This window comes from Bos taurus, chromosome 8 (genome assembly GCF_002263795.3).
Source record: "Bos taurus isolate L1 Dominette 01449 registration number 42190680 breed Hereford chromosome 8, ARS-UCD2.0, whole genome shotgun sequence".
In the NCBI taxonomy this organism is placed as follows: Eukaryota; Metazoa; Chordata; class Mammalia; order Artiodactyla; family Bovidae; genus Bos; species Bos taurus.
In genome coordinates, this window is record NC_037335.1 from 24,760,853 (window position 1) to 24,780,835 (window position 19,983).

The following is a 19,983-nucleotide window of genomic DNA, read 5'->3' on the forward strand; positions in this document are numbered from 1 at the left end:
ATCTTCCTCCTCTTCCTTGCAGTGCCCACCTTGGGGACCTGATTGGGGGGGAGGAGGTACAGAAGGGGGACAACTGGGTGCCCCTCTTTATTTCACTTCTGGAGCATGAACACTTGGTCCACCCTATTTTCTCCTCTTTACTTCAGACAGCTCCTGGGGCTCTATATATGGGCCCTTAGCCCTTATGACCAACCTAGACAGCATATTGAAAAGCAGAGACATTACTTTGCCAACAAAGGTCTGTCTAGTCAAGGCTATGGTTTTTCCAGTGGTCATGTATGGATGTGAGAGTTGGACTGTGAAGAAAGCTGAGTGCCGAAGAATTGATGCTTTTGAACTGTGGTGTTGGAGAAGACTCCTGAGAGTCCCTTGGACTGCAAGGAGATCCAACCAGTCCATTCTGAAGGAGATCAGCCCTGGGTGTTCTTTGGAAGGAATGATGCTAAAGCTGAAACTCCAGTACTTTGGCCACCTCATGCAAAGAGTTGACTCATTGGAAAAAAAAACTCTGATGCTGGGAGGGATTGGGGGCAGGAGGAGAAGGGGACAACAGAGGATGAGATGGCTGGATGGCATCACCGACTCAATGGACGTGAGTTTGAGTGAACTCCGGGTGATGGACAGGGAGGCCTGGCGTGCTGCGATTCATGGGGTCGCAGAGAGTCGGACACGACTGAGCAACTGAACTGAACTGAACTGAGCCCTACTAGGGTGCTGGGCTTGAGTGGACCTGAAAGGATTTACTTTGGCCCGTTAGCCAACAGGAAGCTTGTGAGAACTTCATCAGCTTGCCTGGAAACCACAAACACAAGGATCGATTGAGCCCCACTGGGCACTGGGGATACGGCAGTGAACAAAACTGATGAAAATTCCTACCCTCACGGAGCTTGACTGCTAATGGGAAACAGCAGATAATCAATAGCAATAGTGAAACAGTGAATGAGGTGGTGGAAAACGCTTTAGAGAAAATAAGCTGGGGGTGGCAAGTGCTGGAGAGAAAAGCCGCACCTTTAAATAGGCTGCTCAGAGCAGCTTCAATGAGAAGGTGATATTTATAAACAAGTATCAGTACTTGATGGTGAAGGACAGGGAAGCCTGGCGTGCTGCAGTCCACGGGGTCACAAAGAGTCAGACACGACTGAGCGACTGAACAACAATGAACAACAAATCAGTACTCAAAGGAGTGGAGAGAGTGGAGCCCATGGGTCTCTGGGAGAAGAACATTCCAGGTAGAGGGACCAGCAAAGGTCACGGTCCTGAGGTGGAGACAACACAGTGTTTTCCAGAACAGCAAGAAGAAGGCCAGGGTGTCTGGTGCAGAGTAAGCTAGGAGAGGGGGAGGGGACAAGGCAGGAGGGTCCAGGTGAGCTTCTCTGGACAGAATCTTCCAGGTCATTGGCAAGACTTTGGTTTTCATTTTTCCCTAAGGATCCCCTGCCGGATTTTGCACAGAGACGTGAGTGGCATGATCTGACCACTAATGACCCTGGGATAAGACCAGCTGAGCAACTTCACTTTCCCTTTTCACTTTCCTGCATTGGAGAAGGAAATGGCACCCCACTCCAGTGTTCTTGCCTGGAGAATCCCAGGGACGGGGGAGCCTGGTGGGCTGCCGTCTATGGGGTCGCACAGAGTCGGACACAACTGAAGTGACTTAGCAGGGGACAGGGAAGACATGGTGGAAGAGAGACTGGCCGGGAGGCCAGAGGATTGTTGCTCGGCCCAGGGAGGTAGGGAGCGAGAAGTGGTCAGGCTCTGAAATACGCTGAAAGCAGAGATCCCAGATTTGCTGATAGATAGCTTGTGAGGTAGGAGAGAAAGAGAGGAACCCACAGTGACCCCAAGGGTCAGCGTTTGCTCTTTGCCACATCGCTTTCATAGTGCTTCTCAGAGTCACGGTGGCCTGGCTGCCTGACCTGAGTCTCTGATTCCAGAAAAAAAAATAAAGGATAAACAGGAGGAAAGTTCAGGTGCCCTGTTGCTTTTTAAGCTGCCAGCCAACCCATAAACTTCAAAGACAGAGACAGGAAAGACAGAACTGAAAACACAAAAAATAATTTCAAACACACTGAGTTTTCCCTCCTGTTTCATTTTTCCTTTTCGTCTCCCAGGCCAAGGTCTGTTTGCTGAGGTGTGTGTGGCTGCTCCCTTTACATCTATAAATCTCTTTGGTCCTGTCTCTTCCGTGTTGCTAGGGCTCAGAATGCTCTGTGGCAGCCAGGAGCTAATCTCATCTCCAGCCCAAAACATTCCTGTCGGGGCGTTGCTGATGACTTGGTGGGAAGGATGTGAAGGAATTTCCAGGGGCTGTTTTCATTAATCAACAGCAGAACAAAAGTAAAATGCTTTACTTTGGAGGAAACAGAACCTCCAAAGGTGATTTTGCGACGCAGCTTGGAGCTCCTGCGTTATGGCAGAGAGATCGGTTGAGGATTTTGATGCCGGGTTTTTTTATTTCCAAAATTTGTTCTTCTTCATAATAAGCCCTTCTGCTTTGATCTTTTCCTCCCACACGTCCCTACCACCCCCTCAACACACACTCCCCTGAGAACGCTCAGCTGGTTTTCTTTTGCAAATTTCAGACCAAGCTAAACTATATTAAAACTGTGTACTAGTTTTTGACGTAGGTGCCTCACGATTTGAGCCGAGTTTGCTATTTCTAAGATTTTAAGTATACAAATATCTGTCACTATATAAAAAGATACTTTAAAGGTTCACACGCAACAGCGTGTATTTTTTAAAGTCTCTTTAAAACATGTTGAAAAATCACTCCCTCGCTCACCTTGAAAAGTTACTCAAAAACGTCTCCTTTATCCCCAGGCACACAGTTATTTTTCTTAGATCTGTCCATGTCAACCCCTATGCCAACATGGAATCCATGCCCAAAATAGTCAATGAAAGTGGTGCCTTTACGGCCAAGGTTTCTTGCACCAGAGGCTGCTAAGCCTCCATTCTGTTTTAAATATCAAGCTTTTCATCTTCAGTAATTTATGGGGTGAAGATCCTGCATTCACTTCCATAATAGTAACAACGCTTTCTGAGTAATTGACTGTATGTCGGGGCCATCTAAATACCTGATGTGTCTCAAACCGTTAAGTCTTCCAGCAACTGTTTGAGCTGGGTGTTCTGTTCATTATCGCTATTTTAGAATTCTGAGCCTGAGACACAGAGGAGGCAAAGCCCTGGTGCTTCAGGAAGCTCTTTGGAGCCACCCCGAAATCCACTGTGCAATACCCACAGCCCTTCCTGTACTCTGTTCTCACAAGTGATGGGAGAAAGCTGATCACTATCTTTCCATTTGAAGATCACAAAGGTATCAGAGTTAAAACACAGAGGGCCAGCTCCCTCACCTTGACCTTCTCAATTTCAGAGAGATATAAAGTGACCCTTCTAATCAGTTTTGGAACTGACTTTGGAGAAATCACGGAAAACTAAACACCAATCCAACGAGGCCCCCTGGGATGCTTACACTGTCAGGTCAGATACCGCCAATTGAGAGACGAGAAGATGCCAAGGCTTCTTCTAATGCAGCACAAGGCCGTGTAACCCTTGCCCCTGGGCTGTTTGTTGGGTTTTCTTTTTCCTCTTTTTTACAGAGTTCTCCCAATGCCAGGTGCTGTGGTCAGTCCTTTATAGGTATTTTCTCACTTAAGGCCTGCATTTAACTCAGGAGTCAGTGGTTAGCATCCCTATTTAACAAGCAGAAAAATTGAAACTCAGAAATATTCAGGGACTTATTGACTGTCACCTAGCAGAGCCAGGGAAAGAGCTGGGGCTTAAACCAGGCCTTGCTGCCTCGAAACACATCCACGTGCATGCTAAGTTGACTGGTCGTGTCTGACTCTTGTGATCCCATGGACTATAGCCGTCCAGGCTCCTCTGTCAGTGGGATTCTCCAGGCAAGAATACCGGAGCAGGTTTGCCATTTCCTCCTCCAGGGGATCTTCCCGACCCAGGGATCAAATCTGCATCTCTTTACTGAGCCACCTGGGAACCCCAGATCATATCCCTTTAACCACGATACTGTGCTGTTCCCAACACACACACACACACACACACATACATGCACACACACTGCAGGGTGATCTCTCGGCTTGTGGCTTCAAGCTGAACAGGTCCTGAAGGTGCCAGGCCTCCTGACCTGCAAACCCAGAGGGCCTCTTTGAGAATCACATTCTGTGCTCAGTCTTGTCCTGCCAGCCTCATCGTCACAGCTTCTCTCAGAAGGTGCCCCGTGGCGATCCCAGGGGTGTCCTAGGGCTGGAATGAGGGTGCCCCCCTGGTGAGTCTGCTCCAGCATCCTCAAGAAATTCCCCTGTGTGCTAAGTTCTGAAGGTGGGACTTCCACTGCTGCTTTTCTATAAACCAGTCTCTGAAAAAGGAAAATCCTTTTAGGCCTTGGAGCCGCCGTTGTCAGCACCCTCACAGCAGAATGGCAGCCAGGTCCTGCAAACTGGGACAGAAGTTCTATTAAAGAAGTAGAAGCAGTGGGTGGACGAGAGCTGCTCCCCAGGCAGCCTCTGCCCAAGGGCTGAACCCTAAGAGGAAACAGGTCAAGTCAGTCTGCCCCACTTTTCCGTAACACAGAAAACCTCAGGTGCTGTGGCAGTGGGAAGAGGGACGCACACAGTCTACAGAACCCTCGCTGGTCTCTGAACATATTTTGAAAAATCCAAATTCTCGAATCATCTCCTCCGCTCCTCTCCCACTCCTCCTTTAGAGACTTTGGGAAAACCAGCCCTCGAGTGACAGTGGCCAGCCCTGTTCTGAAAGATGTTTCCTGGCAAAGGGAGTGACCACACCCCTCCATGCTGTGGGGTCCCTTTTGTTCTTCTTTGTCTCTGGCATTCATCTGAGCTCTGAAAAGATCCTTGGAACCATACACAGCATGTGATTAACTATCAATGATTTTCTCTGCCATGATTCATGACTTTTGGGCTTGACTTGGATTGGTTTATTTCAGGTTTTATTTCCCCAAGCTTGTTTCCTCTTTTGAATGCTCTCTCACTTTATTATTATCTTACATATAATTTTTAAATTATGGTTTAAGCTGTGGTTGATCATACAGCTGCAGATTGTTCTAAGTTCAAAGACTGACCCTGAGTCCACAGAGTGGCTTTATTAGTAGAAGCATCATCTTCTATAATGTTTCAGAACCTCCCTTTTCCTCTTCTTGGCTTTTCAGCAGATGATTTAAGGACTTCTTAGAGTCATCTTACACAAGTAGTACCCCTCTTTAGGCTTCAGGCTGCCAAATGCTGAGAATCACTCTCCGTTATCCATCCACCTCGTCCCCAAATAAGACTAGACTTGGTAGACAGGAAAGTGTCTTCCAACCATGCTGCCTGGGCAACCTCCAGACAGTCCTAGCTCCATGCCTTCCCCTGCATTATTGAATTATTTCTTTTTCTCTCCTTTTTCTTTCTGTTCTTATTCCCCTTTACCTCCTCCTTCTCCTAGTCCCCAGACTTCTTTCCTTCCCTTCTTTCTTCCCCAGATTTTCCTTGGCGATTAAATAGAAATAGCTAAATGCAGAATACCCTCCAGCAGGGTAAACCCAATGCTGACCTTCACTGTCCCTCAAAGGGGCACATCATGTCCCTCACTTCGTCCTTCTTTCTCATTCCTTATGCAACCAGGCCACATGCTGACCTACTTTTTTTCTGCGTAATGTTCCTCTTCCTGTTTGCTTGAAGAATGTGTCCAGCGGGGCACATTCACTTCCTAGACTAAGGGACCGACATCCTAGAGGCTACCCTGTGAAAGCAGGCATCTAGATTTAAGGCTAACGGAGCTTTTGAGCAGAAGGACCTTCCCCTGCGTCACCTTCACCATTGAAGTCAGCTGGTCGTCTCTAGTTTACTGCTTCTGTCGTTCCCAACCAGCCACACAAGTCACCTCTATGACCACTCCCCTGGCTTTGCGTCCACAGGAGGGTTGGGGTGGGGAGGCCAACCTGCCATGTCCCGTCCTAGGAGGATGGACTCTCCAGGAGAAATTAGTTTGAGACTGATTTGGTTTGGTTGTGGTCTATTCTAGAAAAGTTGAATAAGCTCCCATGCTAATATCCTGCTAGAGAACCGAGCCAACCACAAATGCCTAGTGGGAAAATTGTAGGAGTTACAGTATTTTCAGGGGCTCATCTAAATGTAGGCAATAGTTAGTTTAAAATGAAGCTCCTTTGTACCTTGAATAATCCCAGGAGGAAGGGATGGGGGAGAGGGGCTGTGGGAATCAAGGATTAAAAAAGAAAGAAAAATGTGCTATGTTTCACTAATCTCTACACTTTGCATGTTTTTTTTTTTTTTTTCTGTGCTTGTTGCATGCATTTACCCATTAATTATGTCAGTAATGGAGAAGAAGTGAAGCATTACTTTTATGGTACAGCTGTTTAAAACGATTACTTTGAAAATGGTATTTTTTCCTGAACCTTTCCCTAAGCATCTCATCACCCACAGACATTACTTGCTGTGCTTTGTTGATCATCCTTTGCCCTGAATCCCCAAATGCAATCAGCTGCCTCTTTGATGCTTTCATTGCAGCTGACTCAGCTAATTCGACTGCAATGCATGCTCCCGACGACTTTAGAAACTGCAGTGTTAATTAAGATACATGTTTGAAAACAAGAGTCAAATCAAAGAACCCCTGGGCTTGGCTTTCCACGGTCAAAAGCCAATCCTGGGATGAGCATCTAATTTCAGAGAAATGGCCATGCCTCCGGAGCAGATCTGTGTCTAGACCTGTTTCGGGGTCACAGCAATGGAGGGAGTTTTGGTGAGGATTGGGGTTTTTGTTTTTTGTAAGCAATTGGGAGGGAGGGAAGAGGTTCAAGGGAAACCTTTTGCCTGTGACCCAGCAGCTTGAGATTGTCAAGTAGAGAACTGGGCTGAGGGATCCACAAGGTAAGAAAGTACTCTTCATGCAGGTCCTAGGGCCTCTCGGTTGGGCAGAAAGGAGTGATCACCACTGGACGACACCCTAGCTAAGAAAACTAGGCACCCGCTTTGCCAGAGCCTCACCATTTGCCAGGAGCCTCTCTCTTTCTCTTCCTTCTCACCCCATCTCCTTTCCATTACTTTCTCTTGCTTCAGGGAGGTTCAGAGAAAAGGCTTCAATTCTCCACAAGATTGCCAAGAAGAAATGTCAGGTGGATGAAATGAGAGGCAGAACGGGGCTGCCAATCATGTGGGTGAGTACGGGGAGATGTCCATCCCCTGCTGTTTGTTCCTGGAGTGCGTGAAGCAAGGGGCAGAGAAGCAGGACCCGGTGTGGGCACCCCAAGTCAGTGCAGATACAGAACCCTGTTGCTCAGCCCTTTCTCGGACCTCCGAAAGAGTCCCACTTTCCCTGGTGGGTCCCAGGGCATGAACAGACCCAATAGGTCACCTACTCCCAGGGGAACTTTAAAAAGAGTGAAATGATTCTATGAGGAGCCGTATAAAATAAACAAATAATAATGTTAAATAAGTAAAAAAAATTTAAAATAAATAAATAAATTTAAAATAAATCCTAACCATACATCTCCACTGGAGTAGAAAATCACTCCATTTGGAAGCTTGCACAAAAAGAGGACAGACCTGTCATTTAATACTTGACAAAAGGTGAGAGTACCCTTTCTGAAGTTCTTGCTTGGTAACCGGATTTTGTACCTATGACATCTCCTGCATCACCCCCACCAAATTACTAGATGTTCACTTGGTTGCTCCTGAACTGAGTTCCCGGGTCCCTGAAAGATGGCTCTGACTCTCCCCTCTTAAGAATTCAGCAACTAGCTCCGGTCCCTTTTGGTTGACTTTTTCTGAGTTCCTTTGTGACCAGATCGTGACATTTAGTGGTCTTATTTTAACTTGGAACATAATGTTCCTCCTCTCCAGTCTGTGACTCTAATGTAGCTCTCAAATTCTAAATTCAGTCTAAATTTACCCTAATCTGGATCTATGCAATACATGATGCCCAAGAAACTAAAATTATCTGCAGACAAAATTTAACAGTGTTGCGCTCAAAATATATGACATTCCTTGGAAGAGCTTATGTCTCCTCTGTTCTCCTGACTTCTAGCTTCAGGAAAAATCTTTGGCCAAGAAACAGTCAAGATTCTATTGGGTACGGGGTGGGGAAAAACTTAAACTAAAATGTTAGCTCTCACTCCTGGGAAGTCGCTTCTTCTAATGTGTTCATGTCTGTTCTTATACATCTTAACTTCACCTTGGGACCCAGAACCCCATTTTTTTTTTTGGTCATTAAAGGCTGATCCTAAAGTTGTATCAACTCAGCTAACAGACACACAAACACAGATTTAGTATTTCCCAAGCATATTAGGAACCAAGCATATTAGGAAAAACAGACAATCACACACAGCAGAACATCATTATGAAAACACGATCACTACTAAGATAAAAGAAGTTGGAGTTTCGGTGGCTTTCCATATTCAAATGCATTTATGCCTCTGTATTCCACAACTGAATACATGAATAAACATAGCATTCCCTATGGCTTCCAGAATTTGGCTCCTTCAAATTCAACCATTTTTATATAACTCGCAAATTATTTCCCAGTAAATTTATCAGTGATAGAAATGTTTAATTTTTCTGAAGTTGCTAGAAATACTCTAATACTTTCTGAGCAGCCTGAAGCTGCCCACATCTGAGACTGATGAGCTTTCCGGTACTCCTGGTGACCCTGACACTGAACCACACACAGCCAAACTCCTAGACTTGACAAGTCCCAAGACTCGACCCAGCTCGGCCAGAGGGCAACCCTTTATATTTCCCTCTCCCTGAAATTATGGCAAAAAAACCTCCATGTGCCCGATCACTGATCCCCTGCAGGTGTTCCTCTGAGCCCTGGAAAAAATCTTCTAGTGCAAGTCGGGTGCTGTAAAGTGGATCCGAACAGTTTATGTTTCTTCTTTGCTCGCTCTGTTCCAGGCACTGTGCTGAGAGCTTTAATTCATTTTCTTGTGTAATCTCTACAGGTGTGCCCTTTGATCATATTGTTATTGGTCAGAGCAGCGGTGGTGGTTCTACTGTCATCATCACCCCGATTTTTTTACCTTTTGCTTTTGTATTGGGGTATAGCCGATTAACAAACAGTTGTGACAGTGTCAGGTAAACAGCAAAAGGGTTCAGACATACATATACGTGTATCCATTCTTCCCCAAACTGCCCTCCCATCCAGGCTTTGCATGACATTGAGCAGAGCTCCACAGCCTATACAGTGGGTCCTTGTTGGTTATCCATTTTAAATATAGCAGTGTGGACATGCCCGTCCCAAACTCCCTAACTATCCCTTTTCCCCATCCTTCCCCCGGCCACCATGATTTCATTCTCTAAATCTGCATCATTCCAGTTTTACAGATAAGGAAGCTGAACATCAGAGAGGCTAAGTCACATACTAAGGACCCCACAGCTTAAGCAGTAGCATCAGAGTATGAACCCAGGCCCGCCTATGATGCCCAGTGTCCAGAAGTCCCAGTACTCAACTATTACCTGAGAGTCACTCTAGCCAAGTGTTGCTTCTCAGTCAGGAATGACACAGATTTTTATCTCAATTACTTGTTCATCCCCTGCCCTTGCCTGGTCTTCTATAGGATGCCCAAGTGTGGAACCTCTTAAGTAGTATCCTCCAGGCATTTCGAGAAGGCCAGGTTCCCAGGTTTGCCCTACCCACAACACCGATGCCCTGGTAGAACTTTCCACCCACTGAGCCTGAGGGAATTAGAACTAGAAGTATTGGGCCTTGGAGGTCACCCAGTTGATTCCCCTCATCGCATAGCTAAGGTTCTGCAGAAATGAGGGGCCTTGCCTGAGATGACCACCTGATTCTGTCAGAGCAGAGCCTAAGACTCAAGTCTCCTGAAGCCCAAGCTAATAAATGTCCCTTCTCAATGGCACCCCACTCCAGTACTCTTGCCTGGAAAATCCCATGGACGGAGGAGCCTGGTGGGCTACAGTCCATGGGGTTGCTAAGAATTCGACATGACTGAGTGACTTCACTTTCACTTTCACTTTGATGCATTGGAGAAGGAAATGGCAACCCACTCCAGTGTTCTTGCCTGGAGAATCCCAGGGACGGGGGAGCCTGGTGGGCTGCCCTCTATGGGGTCTCACAGAGTTGGCCACAACTGAAGCGACTTAGCAGCAGAATGTAATTACAGAAGAAAAGATCCTGCCATAAGAAAATCTCTGCAGGATGTGATCATGGGTATAGACAGTGGTGTGGAAATTGGGTATGGTTTTGGTTTTAAAATGTCCGTGCTCATGTTCTTGAATGGCAAGTTGGTAAGTTTGCCCAATCTAGAGAAGGCATACACCTAGAGTTGATAGGGTACCCAAGGTCAGATATAGGCCAGCGGGGATGCCAGGGAGCTATTAAAGAGAGGAGGAGGGCTGAGTTCACTGAAAGGCAGGGGGGCAAAAAAATCCTAGACATTTGGCACAACCCAGCCCTGGGTCTTATCACCCCTTGGACGCCACTACCTTCTCCCTTGGCCCAACATTTTAGGATGTTCTTTTCAATATGGCTCTTACCCCCACTGACTCCATTTGCTTGCCTTCTGTGTGTCTAAATTTTATCACAGAAAAAATCGAGCTCCCAAACAGCACCAGCACAGAAGTGGAGATGACACCCTCCAGTGATGCTTCGGAACCGGTACAAAATGGAAATCTCTCCCACAGCATCGAAGCTGCAGAAGCCCAGGTACAGCAGTTTTTCATTGCTCTCCAGGCTGTTGTGTGTGTCGATATTTTAGCATAGCAGCATAGACCTGCATTCTCGGAGGCCCCAGCTCCCAGCTCAGAGGACCCCAGAGTCATCCGTCCCTGTGTGTACTTCCCAGTACCAGCCAGGGCACCGCATGCATCAGACTCTTCATTCATCATATAAGTGCACATATTCTCCAACCCAGGCTTCCCAGGTGGCACTAGTAGTAAAGAACCCACCTGCAATGCAGGAGATGTAAGAGACGCGAGTTTGAGCCCTGGTTCGGGAAGATCCCCTGGAAGATGGCACAGTAACCCACTCCAGTATTCTTGCCTGGAGAACCGCATGGACAGAGGAGCCTGATGGGCTCTGGTCCATAGGGTTGCACAGAGTCAGACATAACTGAAGCGACTTAGCATGCACACAGACATTCTCCAACCCACTGTTTCTCAGAGTGAGATTGGAGGAGTCATGCATCAAATCTCCTGGGGATAAAAATGCAGATCCCTGGTCCATATCCCAGATCCAGTGGGAAGTAGAATCACTGAGAAGCAGCACCCAGGAATCAGCACCTTTTTCTTCTGAACTTTTTGTTTTGTTTTGGGGTGTAGCCGATTAACAATGCTGTGATAGTTTCGGGTGAACAGCGAAGGGACTCAGCCATACATTACACACACATCCAAGGAATCATCATTTTAACTCCTGTCCCTGGTGATTTCTAATAGATGATAAAGTTTGATCACTGCTGCAGTCTAATCCTCTCTGTGTCTTCAGGGCCATGATTAAGTAACAGAGAGACCACAGCCATCATTCCTTGGTTAACCCCCTTTGGCCTTTTTAGTCCCTGCAGTTGAAATTAGTCAGTACTGTGGTCCAGTCCACCATTCGGTGTTGCAACCATTAGATAGCTGTTTGATCTAATGGCTACAATACTTAACATTTATACACACTGTGTGTGTGCCATAGCTTCAGCACTAGGCGCTTTGTCTATGCTATCACTTTAAACCTCCCAGCTGAAGGTATAAACATTTAGTATCTCTGTTTTATAGGTGAGGATGCTAAAGCTTAAGATGAAGCAGTTATTCAGGATTACTTGGTTTGTAGCTATTAGAGCTGAGATTTGATCTTGTGTGTGTGTGCTAAGTCGCTTCTTAGAGCTGATCCTGCGTGTCTGACTCTGAGACGCTATGGACTGTAGCCCACCAGGCTCCTCTGTCCTTGGGGATTGTCCAGGCAAGAATACTGGGACTGTTGCCTTAGGACTGTCTAAATACAGAATCTGTACTGTTTCCACTGCCTCAGGACCACAGTTGCTCAAAAAAGTCTGCAGGAAAAAAAAGTAGGTGGTGCTTGTTAGATTTCTGGATCTCACCCTCATCAAGTGAATCAGAATTTCTAAGGCATAGAGTCCCAAATTTACATTTTAACCAGTTACCCTTGAGTCGGTGTTGCTCAAACTATAATGTGTTTAGAAATTTCCTGAAGGATTCTGTTCAAATTTGGGGTCTGGTTTGTCAGGTCCGGAGTGGGGTCCCCAGTCTGCAGCTCTCCTGAGCTTCCAGGTCATTCTGACATGGCTGGTCTAAGAACCACACTTTTTGAGTAGCATGGCCCTAAAGTTTGTGACCCACTTCTCTAGACAGAATTTTCCCGATGAGCTGATAATGAAGCCTGACTACAGCAAATCTATTCCAACCCTCCCTTCTCCTTTACATTGGGATGCTGTCTGCAACAGAGGAAGTCTGTGCTTCTTAGAAGACACTTGTTTATTGTCGCCTGTTTCCTTTATTCCCTGAAGAAACATGCAAAGAAAGTTTCTTCATTTAAAGGAAAGGATAAAGATGTCAAGCACCTTTTTGCACATGTGTTGGCCATTTGTATGTCGTCTCCTTCAGAAGAATATCTACTCAGATCCTTCACCCATTTTTCAATCGGGTTATTCATTGTTTGCTATTGAGTTGTAAGAGTTCCTCATATATTTTGGTTATTAACTCCTTATCAGATATATGACTTATAGATATTTTCTCCCACTCCATAGGTTGCCTTTTCATTTGTCTGTTGTTTCCTTTGCTGTGCTTTTCATGAGGTATACCTATCTTCACGTTGTACACCTTAAATAGATGGAATTTTTATTTGTCAGTTATACCTCAGTAAAGCGCCAGGGGGCGGGGGGGAATGACTAAAGGAAAATAGAGACACGGCAGCTCCTTCTGCCCTTGTCTCCTCTGCCTCCTAGGCTCTTGCCCTCCTGCCCAGAGCCCCACGCTCCCTTCGCATTAGCTCAAGGGTGAGCTGGCAGAGCAGCTTCTGTCTGCAGCATGTGGCAGGAGGCAGGCCCCAAGAACATCTGGCTGTCCTTGGGGACGCACAATCACAGGTGTGCAGAGGGCACCCTCATCACCGTGCCTGTCCATCTGGCTGGCAGAGGGACAGCTATACCCCCCACATGGAAGCAGCTTGCTGCAGGGGGTTGACAGAGCCCCAGCCAACCCCTCTCTGAGCAGAGCTGTGTCCCCAGGTCTCACTCAGGGTAACAGGACAAGTTTGTGCACCATGCTGATACACTGAGAGCTCAAGGGCACACAGGCCTTCAGAGAGCCACGCCACCAGCTGCCCGCAGCACAGCCTGGCAGTGATTTTCAGGGCCAACACGAGAGAGTTATCGAACCTTCTTCTAGTTTCCTCATCTGCAAAGTACAGATAATCACAGTACCTGCCTCATTCAGGATATTAGGAGAATTACATGAGATAATATACATAAAGCACTTAGCACAGAGCTAAATGCTCTTATTTATTAGTGCCCATTTTGTTGTTCTTTAGTTGCTAAGTCATGTCCAACTCTTTTGTGACCCCGTGGACTGTAGCCCACCAGGCTCCTCTGTTCATGGGATTCTCCAAGCAAGAATACTGGAGTGGGTTGTCATTCCCTTTTCCAGGGGATCTTCCCAACCCAGGGATGGAACCTGTGTCTTCTGCCTTGGTGGGTGGATTCTTTACCGCTGAGCCACTGGGGAACCCTATGTGCCCATACCTACTATATAAATAGCATCCAAGATGTCCCTCCCCCTGTAGGCAAAATGTTCATTGTAGCTAAAATGAAAATTACATATAGAAAGAATATATACATATATAATGTTTGAGTATATCCAGGGTATGATAAGCAAATAAATAAACATCTGTAGTAGATAAATAATTATGACCCAGAAGGAAATGGCAACCCACTCCAGTATTCTTGCCTAGAGAATCCTGTGGACAGAGGAGCCTGGTGAGCTGCTGTCCATGGAGTCGCACAGAGTTGGACATGACTGAAGTGACTTAGCATGCATGCATGCATTGGAGAAGGAAATGGCAACCCACTCCAGTGTTCTTGCCTGGAGAATCCCAGGGACAGAGGAGCCTGGAGGGCTGCTGTCTATGGGGTTGCACAGAGTCGGGGACGACTGAAGTGACTTATCATCATCATGTCACATAAAGAGTCTACCTGCAGTGCAGGAGACCCAGGTTCGATCCCTGAGTCAGGACGATCCCCTGGAGAAGGAAATGGCAACCCATTCCAATATTCTTGTCTGGAGAATTCCAGAGGAGCCTGGTGGGCTCCAGTCCATGGGGTCACAAAGAGTCTGACACAACTGGGTGACCTTCACACATATGTCAGGAAAGTGTATACAAAGTGTTCTGGGGGCCTTCCAGAGGAAGACCCAGGGAAGGAAAAGTGCAAAACCTTAAAAGAAGAGGTAATATTTGAGCTGGGCATTGATGAGTGAGTAGGAGTTTGTTGCTCAAAAAAGGAGGCGATGACAACATGTTCCCTTAAGAGGGAAATTCATGTTAGTGATTGGTGAAAAGGCCAGCAGAACTAGAGACTGAAACGTGAGGTGAAGATGGAGGAGAAATCCACTTGGAAAAGTAAGTTGGGCTGAAATTCTTCCATTGTTGAATCAGAAACTTTTCAGTGATCATCCAGTATGTGTTAGGCGATGTGCTGGGCCTTGGAAATTCTAGCAGAATTTTAGCACCATTCTAGCAGAGCAGAGAGACTGCAAATGTAAACCAAGACATAATTATGGACAGCAATGGGGCCATGAAGAAAATAAAGCCTTGTGACTCAATGGAGGGTGAGTGGAGGGGCCCCTTTAGGTTGGGAGGTGAGGGAAAGCTTCAGTAAGGAAGTGGTATTTGAACAGAGGCTGAGCTTTTAAGAACAAGCCAGCCGGAACATCTGTGGTGGTCCAGTGGTTAAGACTTTGCCTTCCAATGCAGAAAAAGGGTGCGAGGTCAATCCCTGGTCTGGGAGCTAAGATCCCATGTGCCTTGCGGGGAAAAAATAAAACATAAAGCAGAAGCAATATTGCAACAAATTCAATAAAGACTTTAAAAACAGTCCACAACCAAATAAAAATAAAAATCTTGGAAAAAAAGAATAAGCCAGGCCAAGGGAACAGCATCCACAGAGGCAGAAATGAGCTTGACTTGTTTGAGGAACAGAGAAGTCAGTGTGGCTGGAGAGTGGGGAGCAGAGGGAGGGAAGATGGTGGCAGTGAGCTCCCAGCAGGGCTGGCCTGCCTTGAGGACCATGATACGCAACTTGACTTCCTTCCAGGGCAACAACAAGCTGTCATAGGTTCCCAGATGTGGTTTGCACCTGTGAAAGATCCAAGAGGCTGCACTGAGGTGTCGAGATCGGATGTGCAGCAAGAAAGTGGATGGCAGTGGTGGGGCAGTGAGGTGGCTGCAGGAGTAGGGGCAGAGCTGATGAGGCCTGGACCAGAGCAGTGGACGGGGAGGGAGGAGACACACGGGGATCAGGAAGGGCATTGTGGCTCTGCCTGAGAAGTGCGGACATCCCCCTGCTGGAAGCAGGGAGCTGCCGTGGAGTGGCAGCATCAGCTCTGTAAGATAGGAAGAGAGCTCTTTCTGAATGGCAACGAAGGGGCCAGAGTGAAGGAGGGTAGGCTACAGGGTGGCAAGGTAAGAGCCCATTTGGTGCAAAGATTAGCAAACTGTGCTGTGCTTAGTCGCTCAGTCATATCCAACTCTTTGCAACCCCATGGACTGTAGCCTGCCAGGCTCCTCTGTCCATGGGGATTCTCTAGGCAAGAATACTGGAGTGGGTTGCCATGCCCTCCTCCAGGGAATCTTCCCAACCCAGGGATCAAACCCAGGTCTCCCACATTACAGGCAAATTCTTTACCATCTGAGCCACCAGGAAAGTCCTAGCAAACTGTGATCTGTGGCCAGATCTGGCCTGCAGCCTGTTTTTGAACGACCCCTGAGATAAGAATGTTTTTATCTTCTTGAAGCTTTAGATAAAAGCAGCAGCAGCATATGTGACAGAGACCATAAGGCCCATAAAGCCTAAAATATTTACTATCTGGCCCTTTTCAGGAAAAGCTTGCCCACCCCTCTTTTCAACCATCTGTAGTCTTTACCCAAAAACAGAAAAAGAGAAAGAAAAAAATAACAAGGAAGCTCTTCATGCACTTATATGGAATGATCTTCAATATATGTTGTTAAGTGGAAAAGGCAACATGCCAAATTCATCCAGTGTACTCTTTGTAAGAGGGGAAAAAAGGAAGGAAATAACATAGTAATGTGGAAGCATTTGCTTTGGATTCTGTTGAAGAAACTGGCTGATTGCTACAGAACAGCAGTCTGCAGTAAGGAACTGGGGTGGGAAGTAGACTTCTGCATGCATTTTTCAGTATGTAGCCTTCTGTAGCTTTTGAATTTTGAACCAGTTAACTGTTTTACCTATCCCCAAAAAATGCAACAACTAAAACCAGTAATGGGTTAAATGAAAACAGAACCAGTGTGCATTAGTCCCTTAAGAGAAAAGTCTCTGAAGACAGACCACATGAGTTCAAATCCAAGATTTGCCACTCCCCAGCTGTGTGACTTTGGACAAATTACTTAACCTCTCTGTTCTCATCTTTCTTCTCTCTGAAACAAGGAGACTATCCTATTTCACAGCATCGCTGTGAGACTAGAATGCTCATAGAACAGTTCTTGGCTAACAATAAGCACTGCACAATTGCTTGTCATTATTAGCAGTACTTGTAAAACTGTCTTTAAAATGTCTGCTAAGTAGCCCAGATGACAAGGCCTCAGATCAACTATGAGTTGTAGCGTGGCTGACAGTGACTGGATGTGAGAGCTGCTTCTGAGGAAGCATTGAGACCATTTGTTAATAAATCAGTCATAGAGAGTGAACCAGAAAAAGCAGTTCTGGGTGATGCTGAAGTTTCCAGGCTGGAATGTCTGAGTAGCAGGGTAAATTAGAGCTGTGATTCTCGACTCAGAAAAACAGGTGTGAAATCAGGACACTCGGGCCACCTAAAGCACAGTTTCACAGAAAGAATTCAGCGTCTTTTTACTGTTGAGTTTTATTTCTTTCCCAGTTGTATTTTTATCAAGCTCCAGGAGGAATGAGGTGTGCCTCCCGACTTTATTAATGGAAACGATGAGCCCACACACCACACACTCACCACTGATACTCTCCTGAGAGTTTAACCCATCTCATCTAATGAACCTGCTGTTTTCAAAACTGTATTTACAAATGAACTAATTTTACATTGACACCTCATCTCTGAGAACTTCCTTGTGTCCAGACTTTACACTGGCAATGAAGAGCACTCTAAAAGAGCACTCTGTGAGCACTTCTCACAGAAGAAGTCCCTTTGCAGGAGATTTTTTGCTTCATTCGTAAATTTTGTGGAACCAAGAAATAATTTGACTTCTCAAATGGCTTAGTGCTAATTATCTTCTCCCAAGGCCTGCTGATAGAATGCTGTTGATTCTAACACAACTGAGCTGAGCTGTCACTGAGAATTTACCGACCTTCCAAATTTTCAATGTTGAGAGTTTATCCACGTTTGAAAGACAATTCCAAAATATATTCTTTCGCACCCAGAACCCAGCATTTTCTTACATTTTAATTTTGCCAAGATGACATCACCAACTCAATGGACATGAGTTTGAGCAAATTCTGGGAGATACAGAAGGACAGGGAAGACTGGCACGCTGCAGCCCATGGGGTTGCAAAGAGTTGGACACGACTTAGCCACCGAACAACAACAGCAGCGGCAACAGCCAGGTGATGGCACGTGGCCAGCGCGCTCAGGGGAGCTGCCTGCCTTTCTGCACCATGTCCTCCAGGCATAACACATCCAGACTCTGTACATACCTGCTCACAGTGCGAAGGGAGAAAGAGAAAGGCCTTGCAAATTTCTTCGGTTCTGAAATTTGAAAATCTAACTCTTTCTTCATGTATTATGCTTTTTATATGTTGCAGCTTTTATTTCATTTTGCCTCCAAGACTTCTCTCTGTCCTTAGGGAAATCTAAATTGTCTTTGCTTTGGTTAAGAGTTGCCTAGTTGCAGCAGTGGGCAAACTGACTTATTTAAGATTATCACATCCCTAGGAAAAGAGCACACACACACACTCACACACACACACACACACACACACATACATACACACTTGTATAGATAGATATTTAGATAGATAATGAATAAAATGCCCATTTTTCTTCTTTTTTTCTCACTTTACAACTTAAATAATATCTTACTATATTAAACCCTTCCTTTCTCCCTCTGGAATTTCAGCTCTAACTTATTTCTTCCAAGCCTAGCATTGGTCTTTACCTAAACTCAATCTGGTTTTTAAGATCTGCTCTTATAGTGCTGATTAAAATGTTTGGGTGACTAAGTAAAGGGTGAGTAGGGAAAGATGATGGACATGATCGTAATCTTAGATTTCTCTTAAGAAAACTAAAATGCATTATTGTTGTCATTTAAAGTTATAGCTATGATTTTAAAGCTCTGTAGAAAGACTTCATAATGAACATTGGTCCATAACATTAGCTCTAATAAGGACTTCCAAGATTATCCAAGCAGATGGTATCCAGAGTCCACATGATGTGTTTCTTCCTAAAGTATTACCTTTAGTTAGAAAATGTTTACTTTCTTCACAGTGATAAGATTTTGGGGGGTTGTTTGTTTGTTTGTTTGGTCATGCCGAGTGGCATGTGAGATCTTAGTCCCTCAACCAGGGATGATGGAACCTGTACCCCCTGCATTGGGAGCTCAGAGTCATAACCACTGGACCACCAGGGAAGTCCCAGCAATGCTTAACAGAGAGTTTTCAAACCTCAAACCTTCCTGTTATTCAAAGAGCAAGTATCTCTTCTAAATGATTATGGTGTAATGGCCAGGTCAACCATTTTGAAAGTTTAAAAACAGCTAAGAACCAAATTCCCCCCTATTAATGAGACTATTCAATCTCTTGAAACATTGATGAAACATAAGAGCATTCTGGCACTCAGGAAAAGGAAGTTTTGGTGGAAGGGGAGCACGGGGCAGTGCTGGGGAGAGAGGGCAGGACCTAAGTATGAAAGGAAAACAATAGTCAAAGATTCTTCCTCAGACTGGAGTTTTCAAGGTCCAAGCCATGTTAGATCTATGATTGCCTTAGAAAAAAAAAAGTATTAATATCCAAGAAAACCTAGTACACACTATACAGGAGAAAAGCAAAAATTAGTGTTTTATCTACCAGGCCATAGTACATGGGTTCATTTCCAAGGAGATAACGCTTTTTTTTCTCTCAATCTATACATTTATGTTTTAAGGAAAAGTTGAGATCCAGTTTCAATATCAGATGACCTGTACAGTATTACCAACTGCTTAAGATCCACACAGAGGCCTTTTGAACACAGTTAAAATGAAATAGATAGATCTGACTCTTGAGTTTCTGCCTAAATTTGAATATTGACAGAGAATAATAACTTCACTTAGAATCTTACTGTTAATAACACCATTTGTCATTGTGCTTTCTGAAGGAGTTTAAAGAAAGTCTATTAATTATTCACATAAGATACATTAAGGGCTGACTATTAATAAAAAGAAAAAAAAAAAAACGCCATTGCCACCCTGAAAAAAAACTGACATTAATATCACTGGTCCTGTGAGTAATTGTAATCCAATTGATGATAAAACAATGAGAATGACTTTTGAATTATTATGATTCTTCAGTAGCTTTTATGTTGACAAATCTTCTATGATTTGTATCAGCAGGATTTACAAAGCCCATGAAAACTATACAAAAACCAGTTTATAGCAGCAGTACAGAAAGAAATCCATCTTGTCTGTAGGTTGCACCTCAGAATTATTTGGGCAAAATACAAAGTGAAGGAAAGTAATTATATTTCACCAGACCCTCCAAATGCCATTTTACATTAATATAAGATGGTTTCTTGGCTTCATGGGAAACTTGGGTCCAGACAG

The 19,983-nt window shown here is 45.2% G+C and overlaps 1 protein-coding gene across 1 annotated transcript in view; it reads left to right on the plus strand.

Annotated features, from left to right (window-relative positions):
* SLC24A2 (solute carrier family 24 member 2) overlaps positions 1–19,983 on the plus strand; it is a 290,443-nt gene that overhangs the window by 230,269 nt on the left and 40,191 nt on the right. Inside the window, 3 exon segments of the mRNA NM_001144094.3 lie at positions 7,092–7,153; positions 7,156–7,189; positions 10,580–10,698. Coding sequence (NP_001137566.2) covers positions 7,092–7,153; positions 7,156–7,189; positions 10,580–10,698 — 215 coding nt within the window.